This window comes from Rhinolophus sinicus, chromosome 16, assembly GCF_057876585.1.
Source record: "Rhinolophus sinicus isolate RSI-liver-muscle chromosome 16, RSI-T2T, whole genome shotgun sequence".
NCBI lineage: Eukaryota > Metazoa > Chordata > Mammalia > Chiroptera > Rhinolophidae > Rhinolophus > Rhinolophus sinicus.
Genome location: NC_142516.1, coordinates 93,465,802 through 93,485,573, shown reverse-complemented (window position 1 = coordinate 93,485,573; position 19,772 = coordinate 93,465,802). Strand labels below are relative to the sequence as shown.

The 19,772-nt window shown below is 40.8% G+C and overlaps 1 protein-coding gene across 1 annotated transcript; it reads left to right on the top strand.

The window, feature by feature from the left end:
• The first annotated feature begins 688 nt into the window (after window positions 1-688).
• Window positions 689-16,575, top strand: LOC141571075 (protein POLR1D). The gene is made up of 2 exons (XM_074330060.2): window positions 689-760; window positions 15,443-16,575. The coding sequence occupies exons 1-2, from the start codon at window positions 744-746 to the stop codon at window positions 15,708-15,710; spliced, it is 285 nt and encodes a 94-aa protein (XP_074186161.2). The 5' UTR covers window positions 689-743; the 3' UTR covers window positions 15,711-16,575.
• Window positions 16,576-19,772: the final 3,197 nt, after the last annotated feature.

Here is a 19,772-nt window from a genome sequence, read left to right as displayed (position 1 = left end):
CTACACACACTGCTTTGTACCCAGCTTTATGTACTAAATATGTTGTAAATGTCTTTCTGTGCCACGTATTCGTGTTCATTTTTAGTGACTGCCTAATCTGCTATGTGGATGTACCATGATTTATTTAACCAATCCTTTTTTAGTAAACATTTAAGTTTTCTATTCTTGTTAACAAGTTTAATGAGTATCCTTGTACATACAGTTTTGCATACTTATTTGAACATTTTCTTAGGATAAAATGGAATTTTTAGGTGAACAGGTATGCATTATTTTTAAGGCTCTTTGTCATGTGAAAATATCAATTTCAGTCCTCATTAGTAGAGAAAAGAATATCCATTCTCTACTCCCTCACCAACTGATGAGCAAAAATAGGTTCATCTTTGTTGGGTTAGTGAATCAGTATTTCTTAGAATAATAGTGCATTTGAACATTTTTAATATGGATATATTTTGTCTTTCGTTTTGTTTTCAGTGTTTTTCCCCTTTGTATAAAAACGTCCTTTTTAATTTTTAATGTGTTTAAAACTATCAACCATTTAAAAAAAATTTTTTTAAATGTCTCCCCCAATTTTGAAATTTTATGTTTCAAAAGCTGTTCCTTTCCCAAGATCACATATGTGGGATGAATTGATTTTCAGTATTTAGTGAGGTGACTACTTCTCAAATTTCTTCTTTTTTCCCATCAGGAAAGCAATAGATGAACTGCTTAAAGAGGCAAAACGTGGGAAAACGAGAGCAGAAACAATGGGAGCTATGGGTTGGTAAGTATTCGAGTAACCTTCCTTAAAATTTGAAAGTAATATGTTAAAGAGAAAAGTCTTCAGCATCTAGGGGATGTAAAACCACGGATGTAGAAGAAATCACCCAAGACAAGTGGTAGAGAATAGTACTGCTGAGGGCTGAAGGCTGAAGAGCTCTAATAACATGAAGAAATGGGCAGCGGGTATATATGGATAATATCTGATACGGTTTTATCATCCCTTTGGTTCACAAATGCCCCAGAGATACTTAGGTACTACTGTGCCTAACGGCACCTGTGTGAGAGTAATGTTATATCAGTGTTCACTGTTTAAGAATTCTGTTTTAATTACAGTCATTAGTAAATTAAGTTTTACTTTAGGAAATTCTAATTGTATTTTGATTATGTGACAATTCAGCTGTGTAGAACTAAAGTTGACCTTTACAGTTTCTGTATAAAGTAGATCTGGTTAAAACTTAGTAATATAAACAAAGGAAGATTTAACCTTAAGAATCAAGCCTGCTCTTTTAAGCATTATTTAACAATAGCATTCACATTCAAAAAATATTCTGATTTTTTATTTCTTATCTACAACTTAAATTTTACTACAGTGAAGTACTGTGGGCCATAAAAAAAGTAAAATATAAAAATAAGACAAGAGTAGAAGCTAGACTTCTGAATATACCTCATTCTGTAGATCTGACTCTTAGAACCATGCACATGGTTTATATAAAACAAAGTTCAATCAAATTAAATATATAGAGGGAAAAGCAATCCCTAAATATCAAGCAAAATAAAACAAGCCATTTAGTGAATGAATGGTGTAGCCACACAGAGAGGAACTATTTCAGGTGAACTGAAATTTGACTTTATTTCCAAAAGACAAAAAAGAACTACAAAAAATCTTAAATTGTTTTTAGTCATCATATTGTTAGTAATAATATTAATATTGTTATTCTGAAAATACTACATAGTAGGATAAAGCAAATATGTAAATATTTGTAAATAGATACCAAGATTTTCAAGTTAGAGGTCACAGTCTCCCGGACTGTCCTTCTTATAGCAACTGCAAGTTCAAGGGGTTCCCAAAGCTACCCTCAACTCCAGTAATGTGTGAGGAGAACTCATACAATTCACAGAAAACTGTTATACTTAACAGTTACAGTTTATTACAGGGAAAGGATACAGATTAAAATCAACCAAAATAAGAGATATAAAGGGCATAGTCTGGGAAGGTTCCAAATGGGAAGCTTCCATTGTCCTCTCCCTGGAAGCTTCCACTGTCCTCTCGCTGTGGAATCAGGATACATTACCTTTCCCCATTGGTGTGTGACAGTTCGCTTGGCATATGGTCAACCAGGGAAGCTCCCACAAACCTCAGTGTTCAGAGTTTTTGTTGGGGTCATTACCTAGACATGATTGATTGATTGATTGATTGATTGATTGATTACTCACATGGTTGAGTTCCGTCTCCATGTTGACCACATGACCCAAAACTCCTACCCTGAATTATGTTGGTCTTTCTGGCATGGCCCTCCCTCTGAAACTATCAAGTGTGGCCAGCCCCACTCTAAGATCCTATTATTATGCCAGAAAGAAAATTGTCAAAGACTCTTGTAATTGTGTTGGAAAGACTCAGGAACCACTTGAAAGAGCTCCCACTAGTCAAAGATGGGCTAATTTGATCATGAAAAAGAATAAAGCTATAATTATTGAGATATGTAAAATGTGAAAATCCATAAGGTCATAATGATAATCACAACTAGGAACTTAGTGGTCCCTTCTTGGGTGATGCTAAGGAACCAAGTCATTAATAAAACTGGTAAATATTGAAGAAGAATCAAGCATTTATCCTGTTCCCTGTACAAATTATACTGCAAGTTTACAAAATAATTGATAAAAAGAAAAATTCCTTATAGAATTACAACTGTTAAATATTGAGGGATTATAGAATTGAGATTTATCATAATTTAATTCTTAACAACTCAGTAAGAAGACAATCTGATTTAAATGGACAAAACATTTGGATAAACGCTTCATGGGATTGGCCAGTTACCATATGAAGAGATGCTGAAATCATTGGTTATTAGGAAAATGTAAATTAAAACCATAGTTAACACTATGCATGCACTAGAATGTCTAAAATAAAAAACAAAAAACTGACAGTACCAAATAAAGATGAGGGTGTGCAACAACTAGTTGGTGGAAATGTGAAATCAGTACAACCACTTTGAAAAACAGCTGACAGTTTCTTACATACATACAGAATTATTCTAACCAATTACCAGAGAATTGAAAACTTAAGCTCACACAAAAACCTGTACAGTAATGTTCATAGCAGTTTTATTCAAGATAGCTCAAAACTGGTAACAGCCCAAATGTCCATCGATTGATGAGTGGATACACAAATTGTGTTATATCCACACATTCAAAACTACTCAATAAAAAGAAAAAGAACTACTGGTACTCATTGCATGGATAAATCTCTAAAGCATTGTGCTAAGTGAAAGAAGCCAGACACAAAACATTGCACAGTGTAAGATTCCATTTATAGGACATTTTTAAAAAGCCCAAACCGTAAGGACAGAAAACAGATCACTGGGTTGCAGGAGGTGGGGAGGAAGGAAGGGATTTACTGCAGAACTTTTTTGGGTCGTGGAAATGTTCTATATCTTGATTTCTGTGACAATTACATGACTTCATACATTTGTCAAGACTCATAACACTACTTAAAAGGATAAATTTTATTCTGTATAAAATATCTCTGTAAACCTGATTTAAAAAAAAGAGTGTCACCATTTTACCATCCCTAATGACAGACTGAATCTAAGTAAAGAGCATCAGTGGCTGCCACGTCTATCAGATGAAAAGGTGCTGGCTGGTGACGGGGTCAGGCTGACAGCACCTGCTCTCTTGGTCAATCTGGGCACCACAAAAAGAGGCGAGAGGAGAAGCAAACCGCCACTTGTAACGCATCCTGGTCAAAAAATTGAACTCAAATCTGATCAAGTCTTCAGTTAGAACTTCTAGTTTGCAGGAAATACAGAGGGCAGAGGAACATGTTAAAGGACACTACAGGGATAAAACTCACAAAAACCCAAAACTTGGGGAATTCTACAGGACAAACAACCCAGTTTCTTTAACAAATGAATTGTAAGGAGGAAGGAAGGAAAAGGAGTATCCTATGAATTAATAGGTTTGAGACACAGCAACCGCAGCATACCGTGTTACGATCCTTATCCATACTAACAGTTGCGGGTTTGACAATATTAAGGAATTAATGTTGATTATTTTTTTACATGTGATAATGGTATTGCTGTTATTTTATTTTTAAAAAGTTCTTACATTTTAGAAATTCATTTTGATGTATTTGTGAATTAAGTGATATAATAAAATGAAGTACTCCAGTGTGAGTCAGTCTGTATGTAACATACATGTAATCATCGTAGATTCAAAAAATACCTACCTCCTGAAAGGATGGTTGTAAAACTTTGGTGAGATAATATGTATAAAAACACTCAGCACGGTTCCTGGCATGGAGCAGTCCATTAGTGATTGTTAGTTAAATCTGCCCTTTATCTTCTTTCCAGCCCTCCTCTGTCCTTCACAAAAAATCAGTGGCCTCCACAAATAGGCATCACGTTAGCACAGACTTTGTTAGGGGTGGGCTGCTTTGGTTATCAGTGTGAGGCAGGATCTTGATCAGGTTAACAATAGTCATTGGTCTAATCTAAAGAATCAGCATAGAACTAAATCATAAACTCCGAAGACTTGACACGGGACTAAGAAAATAATCAGTAAGGGTTCCTCTTATGTGACGAGTGTCCAAGATCAGTTGTCTCTAGGCAGCTCTCCAGATGGAAGTCATTCGTTCTGACCACCTTCGTGCCACTTATTGTCCTTGTAGAACTTTGTGATAGTAGAAGTTTATTAGTGTCAGCTCTGTGTCCCCCAGGGAACGTTTCCATATGCGCAAGCCATCTTGAGATTTATGGGAGTGTTGATGTACTCTTTGGGCATCATATCAGTTAGGTTCGCAGAAAGTTAGCTAGGATTCCTTCCAGTTCCAGGTTCCTTCCAGTTTTCCAAATCTCCCACCATAGGGTGTGATTCTTTTTCCACATGGTCTAATATAGTAGCAGCCATTAAATCGACATTTCAGTTAGCAGACAGGAAGAAGAGGAGAAGGTGGGCCTGCCCCCTCTCTTTAAGGATACTTCCTAGAAGTAGTATACACTATCTCTACATAGATTCCATTGGCCACAACTTAGTTTCATGTCTACACCTAGCTACAAGGCCAGGAATTTAGTCTAGTTTTTCCCAGGCAGTCATGTGCCAGGTAAATATCTGGGGTTCTTTTACTATAAAAGAAAGAACGGATATTGGGGGACAACTGGCAGGTTCTACTCAGAAAGGATGGAGAAGCATGTTGAAAAGGTAGTGAAGGATGGCAGGCAAAGAAAAGCATTCCAGAGTTATAAGAGGCAGGTCGTGGGAGAACAGGATGTGAAACTTACATTTTCCCATGTGTCTACAAGACAAGAATTCCTGTTGACATTGCTATTTTTTTTTCAATTGTCTTATAACAATGATCCTCAAACTTTTTGGTCTTAGGATCCTTTACAGTCTTAAAAGTTATTGGAGGACCCCAAAGAACTTTTGTTTCTATGGGTTGATATTTACTGTATTATAAATTAAAATTGAGCAATTTTTTTACAGTATTTATTAACTCATTTTAAAATAATAATAAACCAATTACATATTAATGTAAGTGATTTTTTTATAAAAATAACTAAATTTGCTAAAATATATAGCATAGACTGGCATTGCTTAATATTTTTTCAAGCCTCTTTAATGTCTAACTTATAAAAAATACCTGGAATTTCATATCTGCTTCTATAGTCAATGTGTTGTAATATGTTATTTTGGTTGAAGCAAATGAAGAAACTCTGACCTTACACAAATATGTCCTTGGAAAAGGAAGAAATATTTAAATAGCCTTTTCAGAAAATCATGGTTCCTTTAATACTACATCGAAACTTTGCAAGGAAACTCGAGTGGTCGTTTCTTTTTAACAATGTGAACTTTTCATCATAAATTAAGATAAAATCCCTTGGCCGGCCTTGCGCTTTAACTGGAACTTGTACTCATGCAACTGGAAAATGGTGGTTTACTGGGTTATGAAGATCTCCCAAATGTTGACATCTTTCATTACATAATATTAAAAAAACACATTTGTAAGTATCAGTGCTAATCTCATCAGAAACCTGTTTTCAGTGTTGGAAACCTGTCAAGTTCACAGTTTTCCAGGCATTGAATTTTCTTTACTAGAAAACTCCAGTTTTACCATTGGCAATGAATACTGGGAGTTATTTTTCTTGAAGTGACTGACTCACTCGCATGAATAACCAGCTAGTTCACCTGGCAATTCAAACCAGGGCACAAGTACTTTTCCTCGAGGCAGCTTTCGGACCAGCACACCCTAGAGGATGTGCGCTGTGAAAGGCGTGGCCCAAGGACAGCCAGGACTTGCTTCTCCTCCCTGGTGCCGGGACACCTGCCCCGTCGTGCTCAGCCTGGGAGAACACCTGGTTTTCTCTCTGTTTAAATAAATGCTCTAACATGCATGTGCGTGTGTGTGCATGTGTGTGTGTGTGTGTGTGTGTGTGTGTGTGTGTGTGTGTGAATAAAAACCTTTAACCACTGATCCATTGGTTCCCAAACTTATCTGCTCATTGGAAATTATCTGGGGAGCTTTCACAGATTCGTGCCTGTGTTCCCACCCTCGAAGATGATTAGTTTGGGGTATGGCCTGAGTTTGGGAGTTTTTAAACAATACCAGGTGATTCTAAAGTGCACACAAATTTGAAAACCACTGTACTAATCCCTGTTGATTAAAATGAAAGCAACCTGCTCTGCAGAGTGCAGAGTGTTGCCACACCTCTCCCGAGACAGGCAGCTTGACTGCACTCAGATAGCCCACTGTCCAGCCCTGGGTGTCCCCACATCCATTTCTGTCACGTGGAGTGGACCTCCTTGGACAGACCCATAAAAACTAGATAACTTGTTGCTTTCTGGAGGCCCATGATCTGTTTTTCTAAGCATCTAGAGGACCTTTATATTTGCTTTAAATTTTAAAATAGAACTAAAGTGAGTGACATTACTCTTTCCTCTTGGATATTCCATAAAATGATCTTATTGACATAGTTGAGTCGTTGCCAGAAAGATTGCTGAACTAAAGAAAATGCAAGTGGGATGCTGTGTTTTGTAACGAAAGAGACCATTTGGTGCTATATAATTCTTGAATGTATTTCAGCAAAAGAATCTCTTTAGAAGTATACTTGACCGAGGCTTTGGAGTAGCTGAAATATTGGCCCATATGCTTTCTTTTTAGTTGACTTAAGGAAACTTATAAGCACAAACTTCAGAAATGTGTCCAGCTTCATTGTCTACAAAGCTGTTTTTATTCTGGCCACATTCATTTCAGCTTACCTAGGGCCCAATATAATTTTGAGTCTAGTATCTTCCGGACGTCAGCCTTATACTTGGAAAGGCTTGTCTTTAGTGGTACAAAAAGTTCCATAGATTGAATCTGACAGAAAACGATTCTTCAGTTTCCTTAACCCAATTGTTTTAAGGGGAATGACGTTTTGGGGTGCTTTTCTGTTTTGGCGTGGGGTCAGTCTGGTAATAAAGAGGACTGTCTATCACCTACATTGTTCTCCTATTTTTATGTCATCAGCTTTTGATTATTGGAAAGCAGATAATTTCTCCAGTCTTTAACAAGGCATGTGGTTTTTTACTATCCGAATATTTGCTGAGCACCAGTAGGTAGTAAGAGGCCAGGCCCAGGCGGCAGTAAGGAAGGCACTGTCCTGGTGGTGAAAGCTGTTCACCCACTGGTGGAAAGGGACAGGTGAGCAGGTGAGCACAGTGCATTGGCTGGAAGCAGCGGGAAGGGAAGGAAGGGCTCAGATTTCAGAGTGACGCAATCTGAGGCTCTTGGCAGTACTTCAGGGCACAGAGATCCAAAGCCTTTCCTTTATAGTTTACGAACCTGGGGCCTGCAGAGGTTCCCGAAGGCTGGCTAGCCAACGCCACTTCCTATCTCTAGCTTAATCCTCACACTGTGTACTACCTCTTCTGTGGATTGTCGTCTGTCAGCATGCAGAGCATCCCCGGTGCTTCCTGCCCCTGCTTCCCACATTCCTTTCCTATCCGGTTCAGAAAGTGCCTCTGAGAGCCTGGAATGTGTTACTGTTGGATCATAAAGCTGTGTGAATGCCTTGTGCTGCTCAGGGAGCAGGAGGCCAAGGATACAGCGTCGCCTACCCCAGCACTGCACTGCGCGCCTATCTGCTTCTGACCTTCGTCTCCCCACATCTCTGTTCCTCCTCAACAGCATCGTATAGAGGCAGAGAGCCTGGTGCTTATCTTGCTTCCTGAACTAGCATAATACCTCGCATAGGAAGGAGGCACAGTTGTGTAAAAATAAATAAATATTACAGCTATCTGTGCCGACCGTTTTTCATGACGTTTAGGTGGAGCGTTACAGACAGAGTGCATTCAAAACCTGCCGTGGGCCTCAGGACTGTGTGCAGAGTAACTAAGGATCAACTGGTTAGCAGTAGGGTTCATATGCTATGAAAATTTCTCAGGTGGCCACACGCTGGGGCGTTTGGCTGCCCAGTGATACACTGTAGCAGCGTGGGTGGGCTGGCAGTTGAGGCGGCATTAAACCCCTAAGTGCGCTGTGGTCAACCATGGCCTCAGGACTTAACGTAGCAGCCTGTTTCACGGAGCGCTGGGAGTGTAGTTGTACTTCTTTGCCTGGGTGTTTTACACGTACATCCATGTGAGTGCACAGGTGTGCACAGAATGAAAGGTAAAATGCTGTCCTCTGGGGTGGGGATGGGTTTGGCTGTAGAATAAAGGAATGGTTTCGACTGCAATTGACGGAACCTAGCTTCCATGATCCCAAGGCCTCACTGACCATGAAAATAAGAACCGTAGTTTCCCACTGCCTCTTGTACTCCCCAGATCTCAAAGTTAAGTCAAGTGTGTCTGGGGCGTTCTCTCCTCCTGTTTCTGTGTCCTTGGGCTTGTGCGTAGCCAGCTGCTCTTAGCCGACTTGACACTGCGCGCAGATCTGCCTCCTGATGCCCGGCCTGGCCTGGGCTCCACGTCGCTGGCAGGCTGTTCACCTGGGCTCTTTTCCTCACTGGCATCTGGTTAGACTGCAGCGTGTCTGTCTTCTGCTCCTCCTGCCCCGTCTGGGGTAGTGCTGGCAGGAGGGGCTCTGGCGTCACACCGCCTGGTTCCAGTCCCAGCTCCACGTCCTACCAGCCTGAGACCTTAGGTAAGCTGCTCGGCCTCGTTTGTCCATCTGTAAAACGGATGGCGGTCAGCGAAAGGAAATGAGGAGACATTGGTCATGTAATGACACAGGGTGATTGCTTCATAAGTGTTCATTAGCATCACCATTATTTTTTTGCTTTTATTTTACTTGTTTCTTTAAGTATAGGTGGCATACAATCTTATATTGGTTTTATTGGTTTCAGGTGTACAATATAGTGACTCAACATTTTTATACCTTACAGGGTGATCACCCCATTAATTCTAGTAACGTCTGTCACTGTGCAAACTCATCATAATATTATTAACTATATTCCCCTTCTCCTTTTCACCCATCCCCCACCCGATTATTGGCTAGTGGTCAGGTGTCACTATTTGATTGGGCATAGTCAGGAGACTGTTAGAAATGAGAAGTGGCATGTCTAAATCTGTAGAATGCTAGATATTATTAACTCCAATGCTTCAGCAGTAGACAGACAAAAGTATTAAAATATGAAAAAAAAACGTTACGTTTTCTTCCCATTTTTGATCTCTGGGTTTGTTTTACCGTTTACTGTTTCTCATAAGTCAAGTATGATAACTGCAGAGAGAAAGTGCCTTATTTGTGCAAATTATGTTATATAGTGTGCCTACTCAAAAAAGAAAAAAAGGATGAAAAGCTTACAAGCTTTACAAACCTCTTCTCGATCAGTCTTCATCTCTCCAATGGTGGATTCTCTAGAAATCTGCCTCTCGCGGGGTGTGTAGCCTTTCCCGGGACGTACAGAACCCTTCAGCACAGCTGGGCTGGAAGTTTTGAAAGTGAAGGGAATTGCTTCACTTGTAAGTATTAACATACATGGAATGCTTGATCTTCAGTGCTGTCGTGGTACTTTCTTCTTTTTAAAAGCTTTGTTGGGGTATAAATGACAAAATATAAGCTGCACATGTTAGGTGCACATGGTAACTTCTATACACTCAGGAAAACCAACAACACAAGCAAGATCGTAAGCATATACATCACCGCTGACTCTATTGAGAGCACTGATAAGCCCTTTCTCCCACCCCGGCAGCCACTGACTTTCTGTCACTATAGATTAGTTAGCATTTTTAAAGAATTATATATAAATGAAATCATGAACTATGTACTCTTTTGTTGTTCATTTTTATTTGTTCTTTAGATCCCACATATAAGTGAGAACATATGGTATTTGTCTTTCACTGTCTGACTTACTTCACTTAGCATAATACCCTCTAAGTCCATCCATTTGTCGCAGATGGTGAGATTGCATTCCTTTTTATGGCAGAGTAATACTCCATTGTATATATGCACCACAATTTCTTTATCCAGTCGCCAATTGATAGCCATTTCGGTTGTTTCTATATCTTGGCTATTGTGAATAGCACTGCAGTGAACATAAGGGTGCATATATCTTTTTGAATCAATGTTTTAGATTTCTTTGGATAAATACCCAGGAGTGGAATTGCTGAGTCATAAGATAGTTCTATTTTTAGTTTTTTTGAGGAACCTCCATGGTGTTTTCCGTAGTGGTTGCCCAATTTGCAATCCCACCAACAGTGCATGAGGGTTCCCGTCTCTCCATATCCTCTCTAACACTTGTTTGTTGATTTATTGATGATGGCCATTCTGACAGGTGGTATCTCATTGTGGTTTTAATTTGCTTTTCTCTGATGATTAGTGGTGTTGAGCATCTTTTCATATGTCTGTTTGCCATTTGTGTGACTTCTGGAGAAATGTGTATTCAGGCCCTCTGCCCGTCGTGGGTACTTTCAAAAGCAATTTTAACTAGTCTTATTATATTTAGAGTTTTATATCCATTTATGTAGTTAGCACCTTAAATCTGGCTCTTCCCACATGAGCTAGTATAACTTTCTAAAACCAGAAATAAACCCCAAATAAAAATAACTAGGTGGGGTGAGAAAGTTGACTTTGGGTGGGTCAGAGCTACAGACAGGAAAGTGTCGGCTCGTCCTGGGGCCTTCTCCGGCCCGCTCCCAGCACACCTTTGGGCACAGCCAGTGACGAAGGCAGAGCAGACACATCGAGTGGACACGGCCTGTACCCTGACTGCAGGGCTCAGGGTTTTACCTCAGTGCTGGTGTGAAATAGGCTGTCAAACGGTTGAGCATCTGATGCTAGCTTGTCATGTCATCTCAAATACAGAAAAAATGACAGAAAGAGCAAAGAAACAAAACAACAGAGAGATAAATGAAATGAAGTAATATCCTAACATGATAAATGAGAAGAGAGTAATTTTCTGAAGGGTGGACATATGGAACACATGCTAAATCTGGAAGGAACCTTGGAAACCGCCTACGTACTTCAACCTTTAGTTTTATACCTGAGGACCATCTGTGAACAGAGTTTACAGAAATACAAGTTACAAGGTCAGAGGTAACACCCAGTTTCCCTTACTCAGCTATCCATGAAGAATTGAGATAGCCTGGAAAGTGAAATTTCCAGAATAGAAGTCTAACCATTTTAAGTACCAAAACTTTCCTTTTTTAAAATTTTTATTGGGGAGTATTGGGGAACAGTGTGTTTTTCCAGGACCCATAACCTCCATGTCAAGTCGTTGTTTTCAACCTAGTTGTGGGGGGCGCAGCTCAGCTCCAAGCTCAAGCCGTTGTTTCTCAATGGCCCATGTGGGAATCGAACTGGCGACTTTGGTGTTATGAGTGCTGTGCTCTAACCACTAAGCAACCGGCTGCCCCACCAAAACTTGTAACCGTTTTTATGAAAATTTCTATAAAATGTCTCATGAACTTTTTCTTGATGGCTCAATTTTTTTTCTTTTTTAAATATTTTTCTCATTGAGAAACGTCAGATATTCTACTCTTATTCTTGATTAGCTTCTTATCCAGCGTGATTTGCGATTCTGGGATGGTTGCTTGAGTTTGCCATCATGGAAAAATGCCTGGTGTATTAACTATTTGAGTGCTATATGTATTCTTTTTTCATGAATAGGGAGTGAATAATAATAGTAATAATAATAATATAGGTCCATAGTCCCTTGCTTAAAACCCTTGCATGCAGATTAGCTTCTAAATTTGGACATTTCCACACTTCAGCAGGGACCTGTAGCAATACGGCTGCACCCCAAGCACCCCAGTGGCCCTTGCCCAACACATTAGCATGTCTTCAGCAAGACATGCGGGTGCCAGCCCTACATTGGACAAAGACTCAGTATAAATAGCCCCAGTGTCGGGTTAGTTCAGACTTTTGCTGCCAAATGAGTTGTGGTTCATAAAGAGCACACGGTTTGCAATTTTGGAATGTGGATAAGAAACTAGCATAGAGCCATAGGGAACGGGTATTGAAGATTTACTATACGGCAGGCACTGTGCTAAGTGCTTTCTGCATTGTGTCATTAAATCCTCACAATAGGTTGATAAGGTAAATATTTCATGACTCCCATTTACAAATGGGGAAGAGCAAGTACTTCTGGCTCCTGTTTACTGATGCTCAGAGGAGTTAAGTAACTTGCCCATGGTCACACAGCTAATTCCGCAGTAGGGCGAGGCTATGCACCAAAGCTAGCATTTACTAAGTGCTTATTACATATCAGGTATTATTCTAAGCACTTGACATGTTCTCATTTTATCTGCATGCAGCCCTTTAAAAGAGCCACTATTATTATCCCCATTTAACTGATAAGCAACAACAGGGAGGTTGTGTAACGTGCCTCGCGTTCAGTCTGATAGATGGTATGAGCCCAGGGCACTTGTGCTCAGCCAGGACACCGTGTTGCACGTGTTCATAGCAGTGAGACAACTGGCTGTGAGAGTCGGCAAAATTCATTACCACTTTGAAGGCCAGAGCTGCTCTCTCCCCATGGACTTCCTCCAGATCAGCGGTTGTTCCTCTCTTTATAGTCTGACATATTCCATGCAGATTTTATCATTTCTTTATCCAGAAGCATTTATTACAGTACCTGCACATCTGCTTGTGACCACCCTCCTTGTCTCATTGCCCTGCCTTGTTTGTTAATAGCTTACGAATGAGCACTCGTCATCGTTTCTAAAATGTGCTTTGGCATGTTTGGGAGAAGTCACTTCCAAAGCCTCCTCACTTCCCCCCTCAAGTAAACCAGTTCTCTCCAAGCCATCCTTGACTATTCACCTTGAGTAGAATGCTAGGCACAACCAACATTACAAATGCCGTCTTTGATGTAAAAAAGAGATGCAAACGCCAGTTTTCTCATGGCTAGTCAGGAAAAGCATCTCATTGTGCGACTCGCTCTTTTGGCCACTCTGCCGAGACTAGGAAGCGTGTCCTCTGACACAGCCGTCACTCTCAGCATGAACCCCGCCTTTCTCTAGCAAAAGAAGAGCGTTGTTTTTGGTTAAGCTAGTGATGTCCAAATGATCTGACCTGGGAGATAGCAAAAATAGTGGGAGTCCCCAGGAGTTACAAAGGCTTTGTTTTAAGATCCTAGATTATTGTCCCATCTGGCAATAATCACTTTTCCTTGTTTGTTTAATCCGGAGAAGAACTGACTGACTTTTTACCAACACTGAGATGGTCCACTCCAGTGAAAATATCCCCAAATTCTCCTGTCGCTGCCTGTTCCTAGCCTTCTGTATCCAGCAGGATACAGAGATGTGTGTGGTCCATTGATTCATAAAGAGGATTTTTCTCCTTCAGCAAGCACGGCCACCGTGGGCAGAGCGGGCACTCTGGCGTCTTACATTTTCCTGCCATGCCGCTGTGGTGGACTCTTCTGCATCTGTGCTGAGTTTGCAACTGCGATGGTTCAGGTGTCTTCAGCAAAGCCGTGCCTGAACCCTGGGGTCCCTACTGACTGAAGTAGGAACCCGGCCCATCCTGTCACGCGTTCCCCTGGGCTGAGGCACCTCCGGGAGGCTGCATGGCTTCGCCGTGGGGCGACTGAGGGAGCATGACGCTGGTGCACTGCTGTCCCCTTAGCACACGCAGGCCTGTTTTTCTTTGCTTTTCATTCTTGCCTTTTTTCTTTGCGTCTCCCTCATTCACTGTAGCCTCCAAACTCCAGTGCTAAAATAAACCCTTCCAAACCCCAGTGCCGTCCCCACCTCTAGATGTTCCCGCTGCTTCTACTGCACTCCACTGTCCTTTCTCTCATCCTCTTCCTCCTCCTTCTAGCTCGTTCCCATCCCTTTTCCTGGCCTGGCTGTGAGCTGCGCCCAGCGCCTGTACACCATGTTGGTTCTTCTCAAGTGTTGCTTCTGCCCGTGCAGGCTCAGGAGCTGCTTGTTTGCAGCAGGAGACATTTTCTTTTCTTCTCCTTTCACTTCCAGACTCAATGCCATTCTGGTTGCCTGCCGTGTTCTGACCTGGGCTGATGAATGCCTACATTCACTGACACTGGACTGCACTGCAAAATACTATGTGGGGTGCTGGTGGGGTGATTGGGTGGGAGTATTTGTGGGGTTCTCTTTGAATCAAAGTTTGATATAGAGATGGAGATTATAGAATCCGACATCCATTTTGTTTACTACCAGCCATCCTGAAAAACATGTATCCACCTAACATTAGCCCATCGTGTGGCAAACCGCTCAAGGCCAAAGAAAATATTCAGGTTCTCATTTATATGGGGTTTTCTTTTCCAAAATGAAGGATTTGCTGCATGTGAAAAATCAAACAAATATTGTGGTATGTAAGTATCACTCAGCATGTTAATTAACAGTTTAATTAGTTGCATCCTCCCTACTGGGTAACCTTGAATCATGAAGTTGCTTAAATACACACTGCACAGAAATTTATGCCGAGGTGGATGTGTGTACAATTCTCCCCAGCAGAGCAGAGACGAGGCCTGAAATAGAAAGTGGGAGGGGTTGTTGAAAGGCAGAGGTGATTATGATATTTTTATAGATTCTTTAGACAATTTTTATTTCTAGAATAGATCGTTTAGCTCCAGTATTCAAGATGTAGCAGGATATACTTTTTTGTTTCCTGGAGAGGGACTTATTTTTACTTCTCGGTAATTAAAACAAGCCGCAATATGTTTCACTTGAAATGCAGATTATAGTCAATTCAGGCGTTCATTGTTTAAGGAGAAAATGTGAAATGACTCAGTTCATGTGTTGTGGTCAGAACCTGTATGTACATGGCTGTAGAAAAGTTAGCCCCAATGGAGAAGAAAGGGCGAAAGTGTTCAGATGAGGTCCAGCCAGCCCACCTCAGGGATTCCCAGTGCCTTGCGTTCCCCCCTTGTACTCTCAGTTTACACTAGGTGGCATGCAAGGAAAGCTGAACCAGTTCAGAAACTTGGTTCTGTGGACGAAGAATTCTTTGGCAGCGGCCATGCTCACGGGTTTAGCTCTGGAGTCTGCTGTTTGATTTGTGATTGTTTTCTTTCCCCCTCAGGATGAAGTGTCCTCTTGCTAGCACAAATAAAAGATTTCTAATTAACACAATTAAGAATACACTGCCCTCCCATAAAGAGCAAGACCCTGAACAAAAAGAGGGCGATAAGGAACCTGAGGAAAGCCAGAACCAGAAAGAAGAAAACCGGAAGAAGCACAGAGCCCACCCTTACAAGCATGGCTTCCGAGCCCGAGGCACAGCCCGTCATTCTCCACCGAGGGAGCGGAGCAGCCAGGACAAGTACGAAAAGCGGTCAAACAAGCGATGAGGCAGGACGGAGAGGGAGCAAGACTGTCCCCAGCCACGAGTGCTGTTATTTCTGGGACTGGGGCTGTATAGAGAGGGTTATCAGGGACAGGCCTTGAGTTGGCAGAGCAAACATCTAAGAGTGATTTTTGTATAGTAGGTCCTTTGTTATGAAACACGCAGAAAATGACCTAGAAACTCTCCAGGGAAATTAGTATAAAGAGACTTGCTCTGAAGATGTGTTGGCAGGTTTAAGCTACTTCAGCAGTGGTATAACATATGTATTGTTTCTATTCTGTCTTGTTTAGAAGTTGGTTTCAAAATACATTTAGAATGTAAAGGTTTTCAGAGATTGTAAAAACTAGTTGCAGTTTTTTTGATGTGCTGCACATGTGGTCATTTCTCAAAATTTCTCCAAAAATGAAATACTTATAAATCCTATACTTTACCTTTTTGGGTGACAAACTTAAAATTTAGAAATCGCCTGGCCAGTAATCATATTTCAGAAAAGTTGTAGCCTTCCAAGGGCTAGAAATCTACCAAGGAACTCTTTCATAACTCTGTCTTTGTTTTCCTTTCAGTGAACAATATGGGAAATTCTCAAAATGGCTTGGAATTTAGTGCTCTGTGTCAATGCGCAGAGGTTGAAAATGATTCTGTTGTTCCTTGTGCAATCTCAGACGTATTCCTCAGTTAGAACAATTTTTCTATACTTAATTTTTTTGACTATGTAAGTTTTAAGTGGTGCTTTTAAAAGAACCCCCCAAAATTAAAATGAGCATAATTATTTTAATGCTATGTCTTATTTAGCAAAAGGCCTATAATACCACTCTTAGTATAATTGTTTCAGAAATCTTAATTTTAAATAAAAATGTGTTTACAAGGCTGTTTTGTTTTTGTGGTTTCTTTTTTTTTTACAGTCTCTGCGTGAATCTGTTTTAACATACAATTACAAACTTTTCAAACTGTATTCTTCCTTTCATACAGGAAAATGTCACCAAGCACCCTCTTCCCCCGTCCACAAAAGGAAGAAGAATCTGTCACTCTTTGCCCTCTCCCCAGTTTTCCAAAGCTTCGAGCTTATGCCTGGCTGCTCCCAGATAATCACTCTGCCACAGCCCCGCTCCCTGCTTCCTGGCAGCCAAGAAAGCCCTTTCTAAAAACTAGAAAGGAGCACATCCGAAAAGTTTGCTCTGGGGTGTTTATAGAGAAACCAGAATAGACTGTATCGATCCCCACCACCAAACTGCTCTGCCACACCCTCAGTCTGTGTGGAGCTACAAGCTCGGGAGTGACAAGCCCACAGCGCTCTGGCTCAATCCACCCCTTCTCCTCCCACGCAAGCCCCCAGGGTCTCATCCTGTCACTGTCAAAACACACAAACGAAATAACTTGGTTCAGGTGACTTATCCAAATCTAGTTATGCATTAGCCTATATTATTTGTGCTAAATTGGAAATGTTTTGTATTTAAATATTTATTAGAAATAGCATAGAGTCATGAAGGTTTCTTTAATTCTTATTATAATTAAGTAAAATAAGGTTGAATCATTTGTCTATATGCACTCTATTTAGAGCAGTGGCAAGTTCATTGTTCTTTAAAAAGAGATGATTTTAATGAGCTATTCTTAAACTCAAAAGTAAAGGAAGCTCTTTAGCCTAATATTTACCTTTCTTACATACCGTGTTTTCCCAAAAATAAGACCTACCCCGAAATTAAGCCTGTTAAGATCGTCAGCCAGACGGACGCATTTAGTACATTATGACGATGTTCCAGAAGAAGATGACATGACTGTATTTGAATAAATGTAGATTGTTGTACATGAGAAAATAAGACATCCCCTGACAATATGCCCTAATGCATCTTTTGGAGCAAAAATTAATGTAAGACCCGGTCTTATTTTCGGGAAAACACGATAATTGTGTTCAAACATGAGTGCTCTACAAAATCATTTTCCCTTTTAAAACCTCTGTTCCACTTCTGAAAATTTTAGAATCTTTAAATCCTTCATCAAGGTTAGCCATGGTCTCCTGTATGTAAATGTCAAGAGCAAATTATCCATTTTTATTCCATATCTCTACAGTAAATGTTGGGGAGAGATTGATCCCAAGATATACGCACCAGCTACCTCCTACTTCTGTGGTTGACATTCTGGCCTGGCTGAGAGCTTTTTCTCGGTGTTGCTGTCCGCTCTGTGATATAACTATTTAGAGACCACAAAGCCCAGGATGGAAGTTAGAGAAGTTGGACCTCAGTCCTGCCTCTGCTATCGCCTGCCTGCGGGGCCTTATCTGAATCACTTTTCGGGACAGCATCTTCTTCATCCATAGCTAAGGTGTTTGGACTGAGTCTCTGATGTTGAAATAAGTAGAGACAAAAGTGCAAAATGTTTAGCCCTAAGTTTTAGGAGCTGTATTTCATACTTCCACTAGAAAGCAACAGGACTTAGACACAAATGCGGCTTAGCAGAATTCATTTTCGGTTTTACCTCATTTTCGAAAACATATTTTCTAAGAAATGCAAATGAAAACTGTGGTCTCTGCCATATCCAGTCCCCTGTGAGCGGCTAGGCTTTCTGAACAGCCCATGCATGATGGGGGAGGGGATTGGGGTGGGTAGTTTTACTGAGTCCTAAAGGACATCTCCTCAGTCTGATTCTGGAAGATGACCATGCAGTTTTGAATTTCTGTGTGATTTTTTTTTCTTGGGCGACGGTTGGAGGGCAGGGAGCAGTAGATCTGCCTAAAATCTAGGTAGACTTCATCGTTCTTTCATTGATTATTGATGTGGCTTAGCATGGCACTTCTATTTTTACAGTATCTGTCACTCCTGGCGGTCCTGCCGTTGTCTTTGGATCATAAGGAGTACCTGGCAGGTAATCTGTGCTTATTTAGTAGACATTACAAGAGGTAAATTCCTGGTGAAGAGAAGCCTCACCACTTTACCCAGGAGTATTAACCCGTAACTAGTCTCACCACCTGTGTGGACAACAATATTAATTGTCTGTCACCTCTGGGCCAAATGGTGTTAGGCCTTTTTTTCTCCAACTTTACTAGGATATGTTTGACATATAACATTGTGTAAGTTTAAAGGACACAGTGTGATGGTTTAATGTAAATATACTAAGGGTACCAAAAATGTGTATACAAGTGGACACTTTGGTCAGCGTTGCTCAAGCAGTAGTTCGCCGTAATCAGAAATATCTGGACGCTGATGGTAACCACTTTGAGCTCCTCTTGTAACTGCAGAAGTCAAACGTGACATGTATTCATCTTTTGTTATTGGTATATATTGAGTATTACAATTTTAATTGTTTCTTAAAGTGTGTATACATTTTTTTGCACCTTCTGTATATTGCAAAATGGTTACCACAGTAAGGTAAGTTAACACATCATTACCTCACAGTTACCATTTTTGTGTGTGTGGTGAGAACATTTACAATAGGCCTTTTACCTGTGTCCATATGGTCATCTCACAATCCCAGGAAGAAGGTCCTATTGTTCACATTTTACAAATGAGAAAACCGAGGATAGGTTAAAAAATTTGCCCAAGGTCACAGAGCCGGAAGTGGCAGAAATGCTATGAGAAGCCAGGACGGTCTGAAGCGAACACCTACATTCTTCCCTCTGCCCTGGGCCAAACTTGGTCCAAATTCAGCTTCCTCAGAACCCAGGACTGACATGTCTCAATGTATATATGGCCCAAGGATGCCCAACTTAAGAGCCTAAAGAACTTCTATAACCAGTGCATTTTATTGGTTGAAATTTAATCCCGGAGACCTACATGCAGATGCCCTGTCCATGGTACACTGGGGCCGTGTGAATCCAAGAGAAAAATCTTTAACGTTCTTCGTTGTGTGGTGAAATGGCAGCTGATGGAATATATCCAGGGGTAACTAAACTCTCCTGTGACACGTGTATTTTAGGTTACTTCATGTTTAACCTCTCCTTTTTTTCATCCATAAGAATAGCAAGATTTGGAAGTTATGAAGTATTAGAGTTAAGGCCTCCGGTGCTATAAATAATATCGTATCATCCAAGGACAGTATACTACCTCTCCCTCTCCTGCCTGAGACAGGCGTGTCG